Here is a 20804-nt window from a genome sequence, read left to right as displayed (position 1 = left end):
AAGCCACCTCCTCCTTATGAACCACTCTTCCTTGCAGGAGACTGCTAGACACTCTCACATGGCAGCTACCTAACATGCTGAAGCAGCAGAAACAGCTATCACCTGGTGAACTCGTCCTTCTCCTCCCAAAATCAAGTAACTTCCAGAAGAACAGAATTTAGTAAGCTCCTCTACATATCTTCCTCCCTTTTTTTGTCACACTGAGTGCTCAGAGCAAATGCCAGTAAATCCAGTGGACTAAGTACACAGGAAGCTCAGCATGCAGAGCTCACCTTTACAGCTGGGGAGAGACAGTCCCATTTTTCTAACTCAGACAATCCTACATTTCAAGTAACAATCCTATTGAATCTGCTACCTTTCATTAAAGTAGCTCTTACAACTCTGTAAAATTCTCCAACCTTTGTATTGATTTTTTTTCTCCTATTCAAAATAACTCTTCTTTACAACAAGAGCTGGCTGTCAGCCTCTTATCTCTTATTTTCACCCCATCTAATCCTCCTTCTCCTTGTCAGTCTTTCCAGGTTCCAATTAATCATGTACAAAATCAGGGACTTATGTTAAGAAGAATGTTCAACTCTTAGCTCATCATTAACATACTGTAATTGCAGTGTAGTGCTACTGCCTCTGACCTTTTCAACAAGTCAGTCAAAATCCTTTGGGGAAAGCAGGACATTCTCAGCCACAATGAAAAGGGTTATCTCTGATTCATGCTAGTGGATAGTTATTTCAAAATAAAACTCTGGATGCATTGTAACACTTGTAATTCAGTCTAGAAATTACTGGGGCCTGGCAGACAGCATGAAGATGCAGCCATAAAACCAAACTGCTGTTCCATTCCTAAATTTTGTCTGAGTCTCTACATGAACAGTCCCAGGATACACTAACCCTTCCACTAAACATATTTAATTTCAGACCATCCTCTCCTGTTTCTTCTTAATTATCATGGGACATTCACAGAAAAGATCAGCCAGATGGAGACTAAATATTTCACTACTACAAGATGGAGCATTCTGCACTAAAATGGAACCTTGATTACAATAAAGTCATTAATTAAAGTCTCAACTGACTCTCCTGTCAGTATATGGGAGACACTAAAGACAACTGAGAGGAGGCAGTGTACCAGCTACACTAAGGAAAATAAAACAGTAAACCAGACAGTGATAAGATGATGTTTAATTTGCACTATTCACAGTGAAACAAGACAGAAACTCAACCATGTGTTCAATATATCCATCTATTTTATGTTCTTAAAATGATGACACACTGCTTTCCTGACAACGAGAAACTTGAACAAGATTTAAAAGCAGTGAAGAGCGAAAAGGAGTAAAACCGAGAGACTCCAGGAATAAAATCTTACTTTATTGGAAGTAAGACGGAGATGTAGATTTGGGTTTGCAGATAAGACAGAGATGCAGATGAGGCTTTTTAGCATATTGTATATTTGGAGTATTTTATGGCTATCTGGACCCTTGAAGACTGAGGGGAAAGGGGAGAGAGAAGACTGTAAGAAAACAAAAAAACCCCCCTTACTAAGTGTCATTTTGAAGAAAAAGAAATTAAATGTGAAAATCCCCAAGCCGTTTCCTTGTCTGAATTACTAAGTCAGAGGTGCTGTAAGAAATGCAGATGGAATAAGCAGAGCATGCTAAATTCCCTGGACACTCTACAGCACAGACAGCACTCAAGAGTTTCACCAGCACATCTCCCATCAAAGTCACTAGGAGCTCTAAGTATCCCTTCATAAGTATGGATTTGGTCTTTGGAGAGAATATTACACTAAAATTACTTCAGACAGTCATAGTCTCTCACTCTGATATATTCCCAGTGGTCCTCTTTAGGTCCCTCTGTAAGTTTTTGACTTCTACTTTGCTACATCCTGCCAGATAGAGGTATGGAAATCTGAAGAGCAACAAGTAGACAAAATATAAGGAAATAAACCCAACACTGGCTCCTTGTTTCACAATTAATCTTTACTTGTGCTTGAAATCAGCGCCAGAGATCTTTGCAAAATTACAATTACCAGATATGCTGCTGGATGCCAGAAATAATAAACCCAGCTGCAATACAGGGTATTGGTTCTCTCCTCTATACCAAGAGAACACGCAGTGATATGTTCATCATTTAATGTCATAAAGTGTGTTCAAATCTAAACGGGCTCACAACTGCACCAAGAGTAAAATTACAGAACAGAAATGCTTCCATTTCTAACATTATGAAGTAAATATTCCGTGCCATTCACAGGTGGACAGAAGGCTGGCTGTATACTGTAGGTGATACCAGGTGTGATAGAAAGTCTTAATATTCAGGATAAAACAAAAAAACCCCAAAACCCTAGTAAACTGAGTAACTAATCTCAGTCCATTCCCTGTAGTAAAGGTTTTTGTGCACTGAATACCACTCATTTCTTCTACATTTATGACACTGATTGTCACCTGCCTATGATAATACAAACCATCAGAATTTAAGTAGTAAAATTAGAGGTAGAACAGCACAGTGATAGACTTTGACAAGGTTATCTGAGCATTCAAATTAGAGCAACTAATTGTAGATCTAGACCACACAAATGTCAATATGTAGATTCAAAAAGAAAAGGAAGAAAATCAAAGAAGCAGCAAGAACAAAGACACCATTAGAACCTGGAAAGTCTTATAAGAGGCACACTTAAAGAGCAGCAAGAATTGTTAATGCAAATGATTGTTTTGTAATAATAATTTAGTAAAGTGAATACGTAAACATAATGTAAAAGCTTGTTAATTGACATGAGGGTTGCAGCACTTCATTTTCTGCTGGGATGGTTTGTGAGGATGGTGTTGTTAATGTTGTTGTTGGTTTTGGTTTGGTTGTTTTGGGGTTTTTTTTTGTGGGTTTTTTTTTGTAATGGAAAAGAACTTGAGATTTCCAAAAACATGCATGTTGGTACTTGTTGGTATGAAATCATATTGCTCTTTCAGAAGCAATTTAGCCTAAACAGTGCAAGTTTGCTCATGTAAGAGTAAAAGGATGAGGTCTCTATGGCATACTGCAGTATGATCCTTGGAATAAGATTCTCATTTACCAAATAAATTACTGTATAGTACTGTATAATGGTGTTCACATTATAACTGACAATTAGCACCATTAAAGAGAACGCTCATAAACAGCCAAAGCTCACACCAAATTAACACAGCCATGATTAAAATCACCCTTCTGATTTCTGCTCTTCACAGAAATAAGCGGCATTTTGCATAAAAATTACTACAAGACAGCTAAGAGAAAATTAAAAAAGTAACCCCACGGTATTGCTGGGATGGTGGTACCTCACCCCAGCAGCACACAGAGCACTGCCACGTCAGCTCCTCACTTGCTATGAAATATTAACATTGGGTTTCCCTCGAAGCAGCCAGCCTGCACAGTGAGCCCTGCCTGCTGCTGGGAACCAGTTTGGTGGCATGGGAGATTAAAGTGCTGCAATTACTCCTCTTGGCTCTAATGAGGAGAACCCGGGTTCTCTCCTGGCCTGAGGGAAGCTCATCTTCTTTATTTTAATTTTGTCACTTTTCCACTTAAGTGGTTTCTTGCGTTTGCATGTCCACTTATATTGCTGTGGCTTCAGAAAGAAAAAAATAACCCGAGGAATTACAGTAGAGAAAAACAATAACAAAATACAAAGGAGTCAGCAATTCATTAACATTTAGACAATGCAACATTAAAAACTTTTCGTAACTCAAAAAAAAAAAAAAAAAAAAAAAAAAAAAAGGAGAGAAAAAGAGAGAGAAAGACTTTTTCTAAACTGGCAGAGAGCCCATGTCCTCATTAGGATTCACACTCCACTCACACAGCAATACACTAATGGTATCACTTTAATCTTCAGCATCACAGCACTACTTCCTGGCCGCACCCAGATATTGCTTGTGAAGTGGCAAAAAGAGGGAAAAAAGAAGTTTCTAGTGAACGCTGACTAAGCCTGGCAACAACCTGGATGGACGTGGAAGTTTGAAGCACAGGGACATCTCTGTTCATGAATGCTGCTTCACAGACAGCCAAACTCATAATGGCTTCATAAAGTTCAAGTACCTCTAAGGAAAATCTAATCAATAAATAAGCAATCAAGACCACATAATGAAAGAATACCATTACATGTGCCATAGTTTAAAAAGAAGTCCCAATATGCTCCATTAAAGTACTGCAAGATAATATGCCTTTAATCCAACATGCCTTTAAAGTAGGATACGAAAGGATGTTCTCATATATCTTACTAACTAATTTAACATATAAATCATAAAAAAATATGATCCAGATGGGCTTCAGTGAAGGAAACCAATTAACGTAGACAGCCTTACCATCTGACACATTAGATGTAATAATAAAAACCAAACAACATGGTCAAACAATAATGCTCTGTATTATATCTGACATTTCTAATTAGTTTCTGTATCCTCTTCAAGAAAGAAAGACTACCAGCAAGCACTTCATTTCCCAGAGGAAAAAACTTCTAAACTTAATGTGCACAGACCTCATTCTATGGATGAAGCTGATCTCTCTGTGCTCCCTTGGGATGTGCTTTGAAACTAATGGGTTTTGCATAGTCCACATCTGGTAGCAAAATAAAGACTTAGAAAACACTTACTTTCAGCTGCATTGCCACTCTAACTGCTGCAGACCTGGAATACTAACACCTACACACTCCTCTAAGCTTTTCCTGTGTCCATGGGCTCAGAATAATCAGAATGATTTAGGCTTTGCCTTCTGTAGGACAGAATTTTGGTTTATCCTTTCTACAGCCTCCCTAGAAACACTGCTTCTCAAATGAAGTAGAGTGTTTTTGGCACAGACCTCTCAGCATCAGGCAATCGGGGTTGCATCAGACAGTTGCAAGCTGCATTACAATTAGCATTACAAATTAAAACCCCCACTGAGAATACATGTACAGTTACTGTTTGAGAAGTCTAATCCCAACTCTTTAGACTAGTTGTGCATCTATCAGCAACACAGACTCAATTTTATCACCTTAGACCTACTGGACCCTCTAAAATTGACCTACAGAAATCCTTTGCAGCACATGATTGAAAGTCAGAATTCTTGTGTGGGAGGTAGATAGCATCACAAAAGGGAATAGCTTGATTTGGAAACTGTTCTTCCTTTAAAAAAAAAAAGTAAAGGAATGGCTGTGGGAATTCTGCTAATGTCATCATACCAAGGAAGGCCAGAGGCCAGAGGTCCATGTCATTGCAACAAACACAAATCACTTGGAAGTTATTAGGATTAACAGTAAACCTATCTGATCCAGCAATTTATTTTGCTCAGCATTCATAAACAAGCAACATGAATTCCTAAAGGCAGTCAAAGCAGTATCCCCTCAATTTTCAAGTTAATATTCTAAACAACTGAAATGAAGAATATTTAAACCATAGGAAAATTATTTCTTAGGAATTTGCTTACTTCCAAAGTACAAGAGCTTCCATTCATCAAGCCCCCATCAAATAGCCTTGGAATCATAAGAAAGAGTTTCTGAAGAAGAAACACTATTTTTGACACAAACAAGAAGGCCCAGGCTTTTTCACCTGCTCTACTCCCCAGAATTTCAGAGAAGGAGTTGACTGGCTCTGTAGATTTCCTGAGTGCACCTTCCTGGGGTACAAATGCCAGTATTTCCAACTGAGACAGACAGGGCAGGATGACAATGTTTGAGCCTTTGCTCCATCTGCTCAGGGGTGGCCCCTTGTGAGAAAACACAGTTACATCAAGGAGATGATGATAATGGAAAATCTCGTTAAAAAGAAGACAAAAATAAAATCTCTGTCTCTCAGAAAATCCAACATACAGGTACACAAGTGAGACACAAAAACAAGCTTCTAATTCTTGTGTGATGGGGCATTTTGAACAGGCAGGTTAAAAACCGGAGGTTTTGATGATGCATCACAGTCTATTACAACCTCCCTTTGAGCTTTGGAAGCCTCTTCCCACCTCCTGGTAAACATGACTTGTCTAAAGCAACATGTGATGAATTATGGCAAGCTGGGGCATGAAACAAGTCCCAAGATCACCACTTCTGCTCACCCATGAACTTTCTGGGAAAGCAAGCACAGGTCCCTGCAACCTGCTCAGGAACCACATGCCACACTTGGGAACTGCCTATCTGCTCACCCACAGGCAAAGGTAATCCCAGATAACCTTTGGTTTATCTCACCATGCAAAACCTTGACTATGAGTGAAAACTATCAACAAAGTCTGTTGACACAGTAAGCTGCAGTGAGGACAGAGTGACCTAGGGCTACTGGTCACAAGCCAAGACCCAACCACACCCAGCTCCCTGAGAGTGCCTGCACTCAGGGCCCTCCAAAGGCACACCCCTGCAGTCAGCTGCACACAGGAGCCTGGCCCTGTGCTCTGAGCTGGCCCATCTGAGGCCATGTCCCTGCACACAGGTGTCTGGCCCTGGCTCTGAGCTGGCCCATCTGAGGCCATGTCCCTGCACACGGGTGTCTGGCCCTGGCTCTGAGCTGGCCCATCTGAAGCCATGTCCCTGCACACGGGTGTCTGGCCCTGGCTCTGAGCTGGCCCATCTGAGGCCATGTCCCTGCACACAGGTGTCTGGCTCTGAGCTGGCCCATCTGAGGCCATGTCCCTGCACACAGGTGTCTGGCCCTGGCTCTGAGCTGGCCCATCTGAAGCCATGTCCCTGCACACGAGTGTCTGGCCCCATATCTGAGCTGGCCCATCTGAAGCCATGTCCCTGCACACAGGTGTCTGGCCCCATATCTGAGCTGGCCCATCTGAAGCCATGTCCCTGCACACAGGTGCCTGGCCCTGGCTCTGAGCTGGCCCATCTGAAGCCATGTCCCTGCACACAGGTGCCTGGCCCCGTGCTGTGAGCTGGCCCATCTGAGGCCATGTCCCTGCACACAGGTGTCTGGCCCTGGCTCTGAGCTGGCCCATCTGAGGCCATGTCCCTGCACACAGGTGTCTGGCCCTGTGCTCTGAGCTGGCCCATCTGAGGCCATGTCCCTGCACACGGGTGTCTGGCCCCATATCTGAGCTGGCCCATCTGAGGCCATGTCCCTGCACACAGGTGTCTGGCCCTGGCTCTGAGCTGGCCCATCTGAGGCCATGTCCCTGCACACGGGTGTCTGGCCCTGGCTCTGAGCTGGCCCATCTGAAGCCATGTCCCTGCACACAGGTGTCTGGCCCTGGCTCTGAGCTGGCCCATCTGAGGCCATGTCCCTGCACACAGGTGTCTGGCCCTGTGCTCTGAGCTGGCCCATCTGAGGCCATGTCCCTGCACACGGGTGTCTGGCCCTGGCTCTGAGCTGGCCCATCTGAGGCCATGTCCCTGCACACAGGTGTCTGGCCCTGGCTCTGAGCTGGCCCATCTGAGGCCATGTCCCTGCACACAGGTGTCTGGCCCTGGCTCTGAGCTGGCCCATCTGAGGCCATGTCCCTGCACACAGGTGTCTGGCCCTGGCTCTGAGCTGGCCCATCTGAGGCCATGTCCCTGCACACAGGTGTCTGGCTCTGAGCTGGCCCATCTGAGGCCATGTCCCTGCACACAGGTGTCTGGCCCTGGCTCTGAGCTGGCCCATCTGAGGCCATGTCCCTGCACACAGGTGTCTGGCCTTGGCTCTGAACACGGCTGCGTTCCCAGGGCGCTGTGCCCGAGGCCGCACCTCGCTCCTGGCACGGCTGGGCCGCTGTGGGCTGGGGCTGGCTCGGGCCCAGCTGGCTCCAGCACAGGCAGAGCAAACTCAGAGCTGTTTGCACGGATCTATGGAGAGGTCCTGTCAGCGCCAGGCAAGGGATAGCAGCTGAATCCAGGTAGAGGTCAAGCCGTGTGTGTGCAAGGAAGCAATTCTGATGACAGACAGCGGCCTCAGCACGATGGCTCCCAAACTGCTGCTATTTGTCTGTAAGCGTCATGGGAAAGGAAAGGTTTGGAGGACAACGAGGTCACCCGGCGGATATTTGTAAGCAGATCCTCCCACACGTGGAGAGCTTATGGGAGAAATGAGAAAAGTGGCTGTTTGCAACTTAACCCACGGGACATGAGAGCTGGCGAGGCCAGCAAAGCAGAGCTTGGAGCTGACACTGCAGAAGCACGTGAGAGATGAGGGACAGAGCGCTGTGAGGGCCAAGAGGGCCTGCAAAGTGATATGTTCACCCAAAGAAACATTGCCCTGTTGCACAGTTGCCTCGAACTACAGCAATACACTCCGATTTTGTTTTCTCTGAGAACACAAGCACACGTCTTTCCACTCACCTCAACGGGGAACCTCTTGCCGTTGATGCTGTGTTCAGAGCCGGCTGATCCGTTGCTTTGACCCCAGTGAAACTCCACTTTCTCTGCCTTGAATCTGCCCGGTAACCCGGCACCACTGACAAAATAATCGTCCTTCAACAGGATAGCAACTGCAAGCACAGAACAAGGAGAAAGAAACTTTTAGCACAGTTCTTCTGAAGCAGTTACAGTCTTTGCTCATTAGATCAGAATACTTCTCCTAATGCAAGAAAAATGTCGGGTCATCATTTTCCTCTTTACAGGGATTGGTTAAAAAACAGGTCTGCAAGTAATGTTGGCTAATTCTGGAAGTGATTATGAAGTTATACAGACTACAGAAAATCCCAAAGTCCAAATTTCTCAAGGACATTTTGCCCTCCTTATTGGACTTTGATTAAAATTTAAATGGAAACTACATCAAAACCTTTTTAATGTGGTTCCAGAGAGTAATGGCTGACCATGGTCCCTGCCCTTATAAACCCCCCAAGGTCTGTAAATCACAAGTCAAGAAAAGAATGGGTCTCCTGTTTCTTGGATTTCCTCTTTTGTGTTGGTGGGGGACCCCTGTGCCCTGTCCCAGCTCTACTGCTGGGCATGCTGGGTGCTGTCCTTAGCCTCCCTGCTCCTCCTCTCTGTGAAATTGGGAGAGTCATAATAATATTTTTGAGATCCACTCATGAGACATCCTCCACAAGAACTGGGTTTTATTACAGTAACTCATTATGATGTGATTCAATGAGGGTCAGAAGGACCTTTGAGGTTTCTTTTCACTTCCAAAAGCCTTTGTATTTTATGTAACAATAAAAGCTCTAGGTCCAAACAGGGGGCAGAATTGTATGGTGGAAGCTGGTACGTTACAGGGGAGGCCTGTGGTCCAACCAAGAACTGATTCCAGCTTTCAAAAAATTCCTTTCTGCAACTCTCACTACAAGATCCCCTTCTTTTCCAGCATCTCCTGATTTTAATACACACCATTCCTAAAAATTACTCCTCACAAAATTATTTCTTCTCATTCCTCACAAAACCGTTGCTTAAAAACAGAACTAAATTTTGAATTTTGTTTCTGTAAAAGTCATTGCAGACCAGCGCTTGCTGTGCCTAGAATTCTGTGATTTAAGTTGTGGGGTTGGTTTTGGAGATTTTTTCCTTTTCTAACGGAAATAGCAAAACCCACAAGGATTTCTCTGTGTTGTTAAGCCAACTGTGTCATCACAACAGGAACATTAATATAAATCAATTTTATTATGTAAGGAGGATTTTATTGACTGCTGGGAAAAAAAAAAAACAACCAAAAAAAAGTTACTGGTGAAATAAAAGTTATTTCTCTGTGACTCAGCACAGGCTCTGCTGCAGGTCAGGCTTTGTGCCCTCCCCTCACAATGAGCTACAGCAGCATCATCTCAGGTGCAATTTTTTCCACACAGCTCAACTTTAAAGGGCTTGTATCAAAACCATCTAAATGTTAAATTGCACGAGATGTTCAGATGTTTCTAAATTGCTCCAGCAAAATCACGGGGCTGTTTTCTTCCATGATTTCTTCTTCTTTCGGCACTCCCTTCGCACCCAAGCGCTTTGTGTAGGAGGATGGGTGCTGCAGAACTGGCCATAGGATACTGCCTGTGTCAGCCAGGGTACTGCTGGTAGTCACTGTCTGCATACACCAAATCCGTGAAACGTAAGTGACCGAAAGCACCGCTGCTCTCTACCTCCCTTAAAAAATCCTCAATGAGCTCAGCAGCATTTTAAATGGTGAAAAATCTCATTCAATTAGTTACAAATTCCATAGATGAAATTGGAGGAGATGAGGAATACAGCAAAGCAGATTCGCATGCATCTGTTAAAAACCTCTGTGGAGATTCAGTTGCATCTAATAAATATTTGATCGTTCCCAAATAATTTATAGCTCTGTCAGGGGTCATTTTACTTGTTTTAGATGAATAATTAAAAGGATAATTAGGAGGATGTACAATCTGAAATGTTCATCTAATTGTTCATTTTAAAGTATTTCTTACACTGCTAAGCTGTATGACACATGTTCCCATCACCTTCCCAGCTAAGCAACATCCCCTTACTGCCAGGAGCTTCCCTCCTTTTCCTGTGACCCCAGGTATTCAGGACTGAAATAACCAAACATCACTTCACTGGGCTTTGGGAAACACTGCTTTTATCCCAGGATTTCTAAAGAGTGCGAGGAATCAACCCCCAAAGCCCACTAATTTAAAATACTATGTAATTGAGATTACAACCCCAAAGAAAGTGGTGTGCAGCCACCAGGACCACAATTGTGTGATGTCATTTTCAGGTTCAGGGCTGGTGTTGGATGCCCATCACCCCTGTGAGAGCAGGAATAAAACTGGATTCAAAGCAGCTCTTCCCCTGCCCTAGCAGAGTGGCTCTGATGGTGAGGACCAGCCAGAGTGAGGCACATCACACAAGAAAGATACTTAACAAAAACACATTTCTGGTAAAACTTTAGGAAGTTTCTCTAAGCAGAATTCTCCCCGATTTTAGAAGTTTTTGGTATGAACACAATTAATGCAAATACAACTATGCAATGTGTATATCCTCCAAGTGATCTCCAGCACTTAATACTATGGCCAGCTACTCTAGTGATGAAAATAAGCCCACATTAGTGCCTTTGCCAATGTAATTGTGCACGAAACACTTCTAGTCAAGAAAGAGACCTAAAAAAATCATTGACATTTTCTGAATGGAATGTTGTTTTCTGTACATTGTTCGCCCTTTACCTGATAGAGAGAGGGACACAAATAAAAAAGAGCAGAACAAATCTAAACAGAATTACCTTCCAGAGCCTAAAAATAACTCATTGTTCTGTCGTAAAAAAATAAAACAAAACAAAACAAAATTACTAGGTCCTACAGCAATAACAATAACCCAAGCAACATATTTCCTGCCAGTTAATGAGCATTAAGGTTAAGGGCCTTTAGCTTTCCCAGGGACCTCTGTCTCTTTAAACCAATCATTAATTGCTGAGAAATGCCCTCTACATCCATCACCATTTCTTAAACAGTTATTTAGTTTACTGTCTCTGTCAGTCTGCAATATGAAGGTCTTGCGTGGCCATCTGCTCCAAGACTCTGCTGCCAAAATGCATCGCGATTTACGGCACAGTCGGCCTCTATCTTCTACCCACAAGCCAAAACATCCCACTTGGTTTGCTGCTCTACCATCTCCCACCTTAAAAATTAATGCCACGCAAGTTTCTTCAAAAGGTCAGAAAACCAAGAAAAGGAATGGGACTTGATAAAACAAGGGAGGAGTTAGGAGCTCCGCAGAAGAAATCAGGGCTGACAGCAAGGCAAAAAGAGTCTTCACGTTACCAGTAAAAGGCCGTAAGTTACCAAGAAAAGTGACAGCTACTGTTGCTCTGAGAAGCAATAACTTGTCAGCAAAAATCCATACCCCAATGGGTGAGGAAATCAAATATATCAGCGGCGCTAAAATCACCCAGCAGAGAGGACTGAAGCTTCAGCTTCCATTGCCAACTGTGCCAAGACCAGAAAATCTGCTGACACTCCGCAGTTCAACAGAACAAGGTCCTGGCTTGTACCAGCACCAGTGTGGCCAGCAGCCCCTTGTACTCGGCACGGGGCTCAGCTTTGGGCCCCTCACTACAAGGACACTGAGGTGCTGGAGTGCCAGAGAAGGCAATGGACAGCTCTGGAGCACAGGTTTGAGGAGGAACCGCTGAGGGAGCTGGAGGGGCTCAGCCTGGGCAAAAGGGGGCTCAGAGGGGAAGCTTCTCTACAACTCCCTGAAAGGAGGTTGTAGCCACATGGGGGTCAGTCTCTTCTCCCAGGTAACAAGTGAAAGGACTAGAAGAAATGGCCTCTTGTGTTGCCAAGGGGAATTTAGATGGAATATTAGAAAGAATTTCAAAAGGATTGCCAAGCAGTGGAAGAGGCTGCCCAGGGAAGTGCTGGAGTCAACATGTCTGTAGGTATTTAAGAGACGTGTAGATGTGGCACTTGGGAACAAGGTTTAGTGGTGGGTTAATGGTTGGAATCAATGTTCTTAAAGGTCTTTTCCAACCTAAAAGACACTGATTCTAACATTGTTTCCTGTATGTGCAGTAATGTTACCATTACATGTATGGGTAGCATTAACATCTTTCTTAGAAGAAGAGCACCGCCACTTTTTCATGGTCTTTCTAATTACATTTATTGCTGATTACCACAAACAGCCTCTCTGACCATAAAGGGCAGGATGCATAACATGAGTAGATTAATTAAGCACCAAATTTCCATAGCATTCAACCTTGCCTGAACCTCACGCTGCTACCAAGGGCAACCAAGTCAGGATTGCAAAGCAAACAGGAGCACTTCTCAGTGAAGCTGGGGAAGAAACACGAGTAATGCAGCAAAACCCCCAGCTAGGCTTGGTGGTGGTTTATGTTAACTGGATTTGCTTTGCAGTGAAAGAAAACAGGCTCACAGTCTGCCACTCCATTTCATCTGAGGGGCAGTAACTCCTGCTAAGATCCTGAACTGCTGCAGCTGGATCTGAGGCACTTGCTGGACTCCAGGCCATGGCTCAGATGCAAAGTGCCCTGGAGTTGATGAGTGTATCTGAGGTCACACCAACTCCAGAGCAGGTACATGCCCTGGGTCCGGCTAGACGACCTGTGACAGGGGACACGGTACAGAGAGCACTATAGAGATGCATGTCAGATGTTAATAAAGATAAAAATATACTTCCAATAAATATAATTGAATTAATTAGTGGTTTAATCCAATTCCCTAAAAATACTTGACCTTGTCAAATGAAGAGGGTGGCCTTATAATTTCTGCTTTTTACGTTTTTAGAATTAAAGAGTAATCAAATGCATGCAGCTTTGCATATAAATCAACCTTGACCTTTCACTGAACTGTTTTGGTAAAAATAAGCAGCACTCATGCCTGCTCTTTTTTCTCTAAAAGCGAGAACAGACAGAGCAGAAAAGGATTCAGTTCAGTGAAGAACACTGCGCAATAATCATATCAGAAACAAGTTAATAAGCCCCCACAACTCTAAGCAGTTATTGCTCTTTCTTCTCTAAAATCTTCCAATTTCTAAGACTTCCCCTCTTCTTCCCCCTGAGCCCTGGATCTCAGCATTCTTTTGGATTAGGTGTTAGAGCCTCCCAAAGCTGATAATTCAAGGTTACACCTTGAAACTCTTACATTGCTTTTTATTCTGAGGAATAACTGACTACCAAGAGAATTAGTTTAGACTGAGAACAAAAAAAAAAAAAAAAAACCACCCACCAAAAAACACCCAAAAAAGCAGCCCTTAAAAAAACCCTTTAAAATCAATCTGCAGAACTAGCTCTGCGTAGAATGCAGAGGCAGAGGTAGGTGGCTTCTACTGAAAATTACATTAAAAAAAAAGGACAAAAAACCCAAACAACAGAACAATGAAAAAGGAGGAGGGTAGAACATGGCATGAATTCTTAACTGACTGCAGTCAGGCTATGGAGACAAGTAGAAGAGAACATACCTGTTTTTCCTGTGTTTTTCATCCAAGTCTTGTTTGAAGATTCATTGTCAAAACCGTCCAGCTGCAGCTCTTGATACTCCTCTCCAACATGGGCCAGGTGGTCTACGATGTCTATGGGAGACTGGTGAGACCCCCCACACTTCTCGCTGGAACTCACCCAGTGCTCGGGACCATAGGTACCTGTTCAAAAACACCAGTGTCAACATCCCAGTGGTTTGGCAGTGCTGGATAACTCTTATGTGTGAGGATGAAGCACTTAAGCTCCCCAGTTAACACACCACAGCGACAATTCCCATGTTTGAAAGAGGTTAAGACCTGCAAAGTTACGAGGAGACTGAAACCCTTTGGCTTTGTGCCGTGTTCCAGCTTCGCCTCTGGCAGTGATGAACAATGGCCTTTTTTAAAAACAACTATTCTATAAAACTTTCTGCAGTTCCCAAGCTCCTCTCCTGCATATGTTATCCATTACCATGTTGCTCCAGGAACTTCCATAAAGCTCCAGCCTTAATATATTACTGTATCGTTTATCCTTTCATGATGGACAAATAACAAAACAGACACACACTAACTTGCGTTCTTGCAGTACTACGCTTAGATAATATCTTTGTTAATAATCTTTGTTAACAATCTAATTTCTTTTAGAGGTTTTGAAACCAGAAAAGATCAGAAGAAAGAATTAAACTAAATGTATGTTAATAAATTTGAAGAAAATGACAATGGGAAAAAAAAAAAACTACTCTGGAAGAATTAAACAGGACAAAAAAAAAATTACTCTGGAAGAATTAAACAGGACAATGACCTGTCAGGAATACACAGTAAATTTCTTTTGTTGCTATTCTTACATGGGTTTTCTGGTTTTGATGAACAATTAAAATAATATGGAAAAATAAACGGTCCGAGGCAAAGACCTTGTCATCCACACCACACACCAGCTCGAAATGTACCAGAACATCAGGGACCCTCAGCACCACACCTAAGAGGACCTAAAATGAATTTCACATTTTTCTTATTACCTCCCTCTCCAGCCCTTAAATTGTATTAACAGAGACCGAGAGCTTATCTTCCTATCAGTGCAAACATTGGTTTAAGCTCCTGAAATAAGAGCACAGATTTCTTGTAAAGCGCTTGCTGCTCCCAGTTCTTGAAGCGCTTTACAGCAGCAATCAGCTGCATTATTCACACGTAAAGACAGGGAAATTGATGGCTGAGAAGGGAAGCGATTTGCCCAAGCTCAAGTACCAAAACCAAGTTACAACCCAGAGCTGAACTCTGCTCTCCTGAGAGTCCTGACGTGACACCTGTGCCACACCTCTGAACTTCCCAGCCAGCAGGAAGTGATGCACCCATGTGCATTTCTTACCCTTGCATCTAAGAAGCATACATATATTCAATTAGTGCCATCCAAATCCAACAGTTGGGAAGGCCAATTTCTTTCGCCCCTGGGTTTTAATCTGTCTAGTTGCAAAGTGCATTCGTGCTCTCTTCTCGTGAGCTGATGCAGGACACTTAATCAATAGCAAGATTTTGCTATACCCACCACACACAAATGCTCTCTGGTACCCAAATGACAAGAAGAAAATTTTACTTTCAAGTACAATTAGGTAAAATTGCAATATCGTTTAAAAATCATTCACATCATCTGCCCAAGTTAAAAATCAGTTTTGTTTGTCTTGGGGTTCAACTTACATTGTCAGCAAGAGCAGCTTTTAAGTTATTTCCCAACCACAAGTTGAGCTATTTCTCCTTGTACCACAACTAAGGAGAACAGAATTACTAAAACTCCTACATGAGTGAAACCAAATGTCTTCCACTCAAACACAGCTATTTTTCCCCAATCAGGATGCTCTTAGTAATTGGTTTGTAGTGAGTTAATTGGAAATTCAGATTTACTTTACATACAACCTTGCATCTACCCCATGAAATTTGGGAATTTGCTTTAAATATTCAGCACTACACATAATCAAACCTGCCAGCTCTTGTTTTTTGGCTTTATTATAAACAAGGGGTTAGCTTTTCAAAAGTACTCTGCCCACAGAGGCTATCGCAGTGGTTTCAGCTGTGCATTCAAAAAGAGCTGTGCACTCTTGTTTTTCTTTTTTAAGTATTCTGGTGTCAATGAGGAATTTTTCTCATTTTTTTTAAGTAGGCAGATTTTTTTAACAGGGACTGTAGGGTTTCTTCCATGCATCTTGCCACATTTATTTATTTCTTTGTTTGTTTGTTTATTTTAAGTATAGCCAGCTCTCAACCTATTTGCAGTGAAAACTTCCTTGTCAAAATGAATAAAATAAGCCATAAGGGTAAACAAACAAACCACCATGTTGAATTAAAACCTCAAGTGACTTAGGTACCTGAACTGACTCTGGCTGAAATGTAGTGTTTCACAGACCTTTGAAGGCTTTGTTTCATGGTAAAAAAACAAGCCTGCTTTTTTTCCCTTAAATTAATTTAACTTGCTTGAATTAATTTAACAGCAGTAAATCCCTTCTGATAAACACAGTAGCTTCACTTGCTTGTAAATCTATAACAAAATAAAGCCTGGTAGTATCTGCTTTCTCCATGTGACAGTATAAGTTTCCATGCATAAAATGTTTCCATACTCGTGCTGAATTATTAAAGAAAAAAAAAAAAAACCCTAATGCAATGAAGCTCTCTCAGCAATTCAAACCCTCAACTTAGCGCTGGTGCTGTGACTCCAAGTCCTGACATCACAAATTACAGTCGTAAGGCTAAGCTCCAATTTAGAGGTTCAAGACCTGCTAGTTAAAATCAGCCCAGGATTTTATAAACGGTTAGGCTTGCCATTAATTTCTTTCACAAGTTTTTGATATGTAAATGATGACATGCAACGTGACCTGCACCATTATGGCTGCAGCGTGAGACAGGTGTCGGGGCCACGACCCCAACATCGCCATTCCCAGCAGCGCAGGAATGGGGCTGCCCCAGCTTTAACAGTGACCAGGGAGGGGAGAGGAAAACCTGAGAGTTTGAAACCAAAGAAATTACAGCCCTTACCCAGGGAAAAAAAATAAAAATAAAAAAATAAAAAATAAAAAAATAAAAAAAAGGCGCTCAACAACCTCTAAAATGTAATCAAGAATAGTGGGATTGACAAATTCCCAGTGGCCATCAGAAGGGTTCAGGCCCAACTGCCTGTTTTTTTCCATGGACATTCAAGTGCAGTTTCAATTAAAACTGATCTTCCACTACAGATTTCAAATTAATTCTTCTTCCAAGTGTCTCATGCTCCAGACATCCTTGCTTTGCAAAAAAGCCCTATATCATTAGAGGAGGAAATAGAACACTTTTTCCAAGCTTGCAGATATTGATTACCTATTCCTTCCATCAAAGCACAATTGCCATTCTGCACTGTATAAATCTCTTCAGCGTTAGACACTTTATAAAGTACTGAGAATTATATCATTAATCATTTGCAGTTACACCTGTCTTGCTTTATTGAATTCTTTGTTTTTTAGAACTTTAAATAAATGCTTTTAAATAAAAACATGACACTAAATAAAGACTCTGTTTCACTTAAACCTAGTTAAAAAAAGAAATCCTGTAATTCTGTGTGTGACATTTACCCATCTGGAACACGAGAACTTATGGCTATTTGTATTTCATTTTTCCAACGGTAAGCATGGTGACTGAAATCAAATAAAATTTCAAATGAATTTGAGTTGGCCTTTTAAGGCTGATAGATAATTCGGTTTTCAGAAACCAAGTTAAGTGCCCACACCTATGTTAATAAATAATACACATTTCCACTGAGACGGTGGGACAACCTGCAGGCAGAGGTAAACATCACACAGCCCCACCCTAGAGCTGGAATATTTGATGCAGAGAAAGAACGATCACTGATAATGTCTGGCATCTTCAGGAGCTGAAGTTAGAGTCCTGCCTCCAGGAAATCACGGGCTTGGGTCCAGCAGCTGCTGGCCAGACCGGGGCAGGAGAGCTGGAGCCACGCATCTCGGGCAAAGGCATGGCAGCAGCAGCAGGGTGTGCTGGGGGCGCAGCCAGGTCCCTGTGGATCTGACCTTTCCTCTGCTGAAATCAGGGACAAAAGAGCCTCTGGCACCCAAGGCTGGGAGGAGAGCCGGGCTCAGGGAGCTCTGCAGCACGTGGGGTCTCACACACGTTTCAACCCACACTTCAGGCCAGAGGTGCTATCACGCATCCTTGCCTGAAATTGTCTGATGATTCCTAGATTCTTGTCACATGCAAAATCATTCTGTCAATGACTGCAGTGACTTTAATAGTTTTTTAATACAGTCTGTTCCTTAAATATAGTCCAAGATGACTTTTTTTTCTTCTTTTTACTGTACAAAGCAATGAGCAGTCTTCATTAATGAAAAACCATTAAAGTAATGTATTCTGCCAAAATCTAATTAAAGCTTGTATAGAAACTTCCACTTAAAAAAAAATCAAAGATATTTGTTTTTCTCCCACAGGTTTTCTTTAAAACATATGTTATTAAAACCACTGGCATTTCCTTGATTTTACATAACTTTTTAATTAATAGATCAGCTACTCTGATATAAACTGGAGTGTAAGACATATACTTTTACAGACATATAGTTTAACAGAAATTAGCAATTTTTGAGTAATATGATTTTCATCATTCATTCATAAAGAGGTAGAAATATCAACTTTTTTTTCTTTTTTTTAAATCTTTTTTAAAAATTTTACTTGTGTTTAAACATTTTTACAAAAACGTGATTTTAAAGCTCAGGTCTGACATGGAAAGAACTAGTTTAGCGGTCTTAATTTTGGAGGATTTTATTATTTGTCCTTCTTTGTTCTTTTTTCAACAGAATTACCTCTGACAAATCTTTGTTCTCAATGCCTCTTTACTTTTCATTTTTGAATGAAAATGGTAATAATGATTGCAAAGCAATCAAATCCCCTCATTTCTGCAATTAGCGTGGTCATTTCATGGAGACATCCTATCCCATCATCTAAATACCGGAGATAATTCCATGTTTCAATTAGGGCAAAATCCTAAGTTCTTAGGGACCGATGGAATGAATTAGTATTTCATCTTCAAATAAAAACAGGTCCCAGCCTTTGCTTGCACAGCTCTGGAGGGGCAGCCTACAGACTTTGAGGACCACAGCAGGTAAGAACCTCTGTAAGTTTTACAGGCTCTGGATAAATGGAGATGCTTCCCTTTTCATGCACTGGCAGCTAGGACCAGCCCAATCACTCCAGCATTTACCTGTGCAATATTACAGATCTGAACCTCTGCCTCCAAGTCTCAGTCCTACTTGAACTGCTCCATCACGAGCCAAATCTCAAGAAACACTGAAATGTCACCAGCAGTAAAGCAAATCAGCTCCTTTCTTCCACTCAGAGAAAGAACAAGGAAGAGATGCCCTTGCTCAGCTACAAAGTAATGAACTTCAATAGCAGGCTGAATTTTCAAACAGGAAAAAAAATGTTCTAAACAAACAAATATCAGTGAAATCCACTACAGAAATGAAGCATTTTAAAACCCTTCAGAAACCTTAGTCCCAGGGCTCTTCTCTGTTATCTGGGACCAAAAAACCTGGAGCTGTTACTTGATGCCAGAAGATCTCGTCATCACTGTTTGCCATTTCAAAGGAGCCGTATCAGTAAGTCCAGGAAGGCACTGGAGAAGGTAAATAGTGACAGGAGGCAAGGTACGTACTGCAGACCCAAACTGGCTGAAAAATCAGCCTCCCTTTACCCTCTCCTCTCACCTCCAGTCCCCTCCTGGGAAGCAGAAATAAAGTGAAATCTGTAGGATGAAGCCTAAAGACTGCATTTAGATACAAGGCCGAAAAGAATGATTTGAATGACATATCTCTTGCTGATTGATTTCGCATGAGGCTGCAGAGCTAAAGGTATAAAAATCCCTAAAGCCTTGATAAAAATCAGTAGCATCTTTCAGAGGTCTTCCCATTGCAGAGAAAGCAACCAGGTTGTTAAATCGTTATATTAGGGGGAAAAGTTGCTGAAATTATACTGTCTTGCTCTAAAGTGATGGCACACCAAAATCAAAGGGATGGAGAAGGAGAGCCTGTAGTTAAGAGTTCACAGTGCTGCTTTGAACAAAGATTTCCTGCCCTGGGGGAAAAGGGCTTTTCATTTTATTATTCTCTGTCATCACTCTGTTTAACATGAGACACTCGTGCTTGCAGAAAATTCCAATTACCGCTTGAAAAATGAGACCGAATACCAAGAGCAAGATCCCGAAGAGCTTGCTGAGACAAAACCAGGTCTAAGCAATCTGCAAGCTGAGCACAGGGAAGGTGTGCAAGGCATGGCAGAGGTGTAAACAACCAGGGACAGTTTTCTGAGAATTCAAAAAAATCTGAAGGAAGTTTTCCCCAAAAACAATCTCTGATAAGGCGTATCTTAACCAGCACTTGTTGGAACAAACAGAGAATACAGAAAGATGGAACAAAAGGGGTTGGATTTAATAACCTTTGAGCCAGCAGCAGCAGCAGCACAGAAGCACCGATGCCACCACAGCTACAGCTACAGCACTGCCCAGCCATGGGGCTGTGGTGGGAAAGCTGATCACCAAAACTGCTCGTGTCAGTGATTCTCTCACACTGCCAGAACGTGGCAGATGCAAAGAAAGGCTTTAAATCACGCTCCTAAATATAAACTATCCTATAATGTCTGCAGCTTTTTAACTGAAAGACAGAGTGACGTGCATGTTCTCCTTAAATTTTCATATCCACAGATGCTACAGTTATTGCTGGATTTTTAATTAAACTTCCTAACCTTCAATTACCTTTGGTGAAGTTTTTAATGTATGTTTTCAACCTTTGTATTCCTTAGTGAACTATTCTCTACCACGCAGTCACAAATGCACTGATTTTTTATTCCATATCCCCCCCCCCCCCCTCATATACAGACTTTCTGCATCCCAATTTTGTTCCTCAAAAAAGTATGAAGCTGCCATGAATCTTGTACGAAGCTCCCACTGTACCTATCAACCCGCCAGTGGCACAAATGCATGATAAATATCCAACATTAGGAAACACCAGGACCTTAGGACTAACATTGCAGGAAGCTC

General features: G+C 42.2%; 1 protein-coding gene across 1 annotated transcript in view; it reads right to left on the bottom strand.

The window, feature by feature from the left end:
• PTPRG (protein tyrosine phosphatase receptor type G) overlaps positions 1-20804 on the bottom strand; it is a 395690-nt gene that overhangs the window by 172418 nt on the left and 202468 nt on the right. The window contains exons 3-4 of the mRNA XM_040076808.2: positions 13751-13930; positions 8234-8382 (exon numbers count right to left, since the gene is read on the bottom strand). Of these exons, the coding sequence (XP_039932742.1) occupies positions 8234-8382; positions 13751-13930 (329 nt within the window). The remainder of the gene's footprint in view (positions 1-8233; positions 8383-13750; positions 13931-20804) is intronic.

The sequence above is a fragment of the Hirundo rustica genome, chromosome 12 (assembly GCF_015227805.2).
Source record: "Hirundo rustica isolate bHirRus1 chromosome 12, bHirRus1.pri.v3, whole genome shotgun sequence".
Taxonomy (NCBI): Eukaryota; Metazoa; Chordata; class Aves; order Passeriformes; family Hirundinidae; genus Hirundo; species Hirundo rustica.
This window is presented reverse-complemented; position numbering and strand designations above follow the sequence as displayed.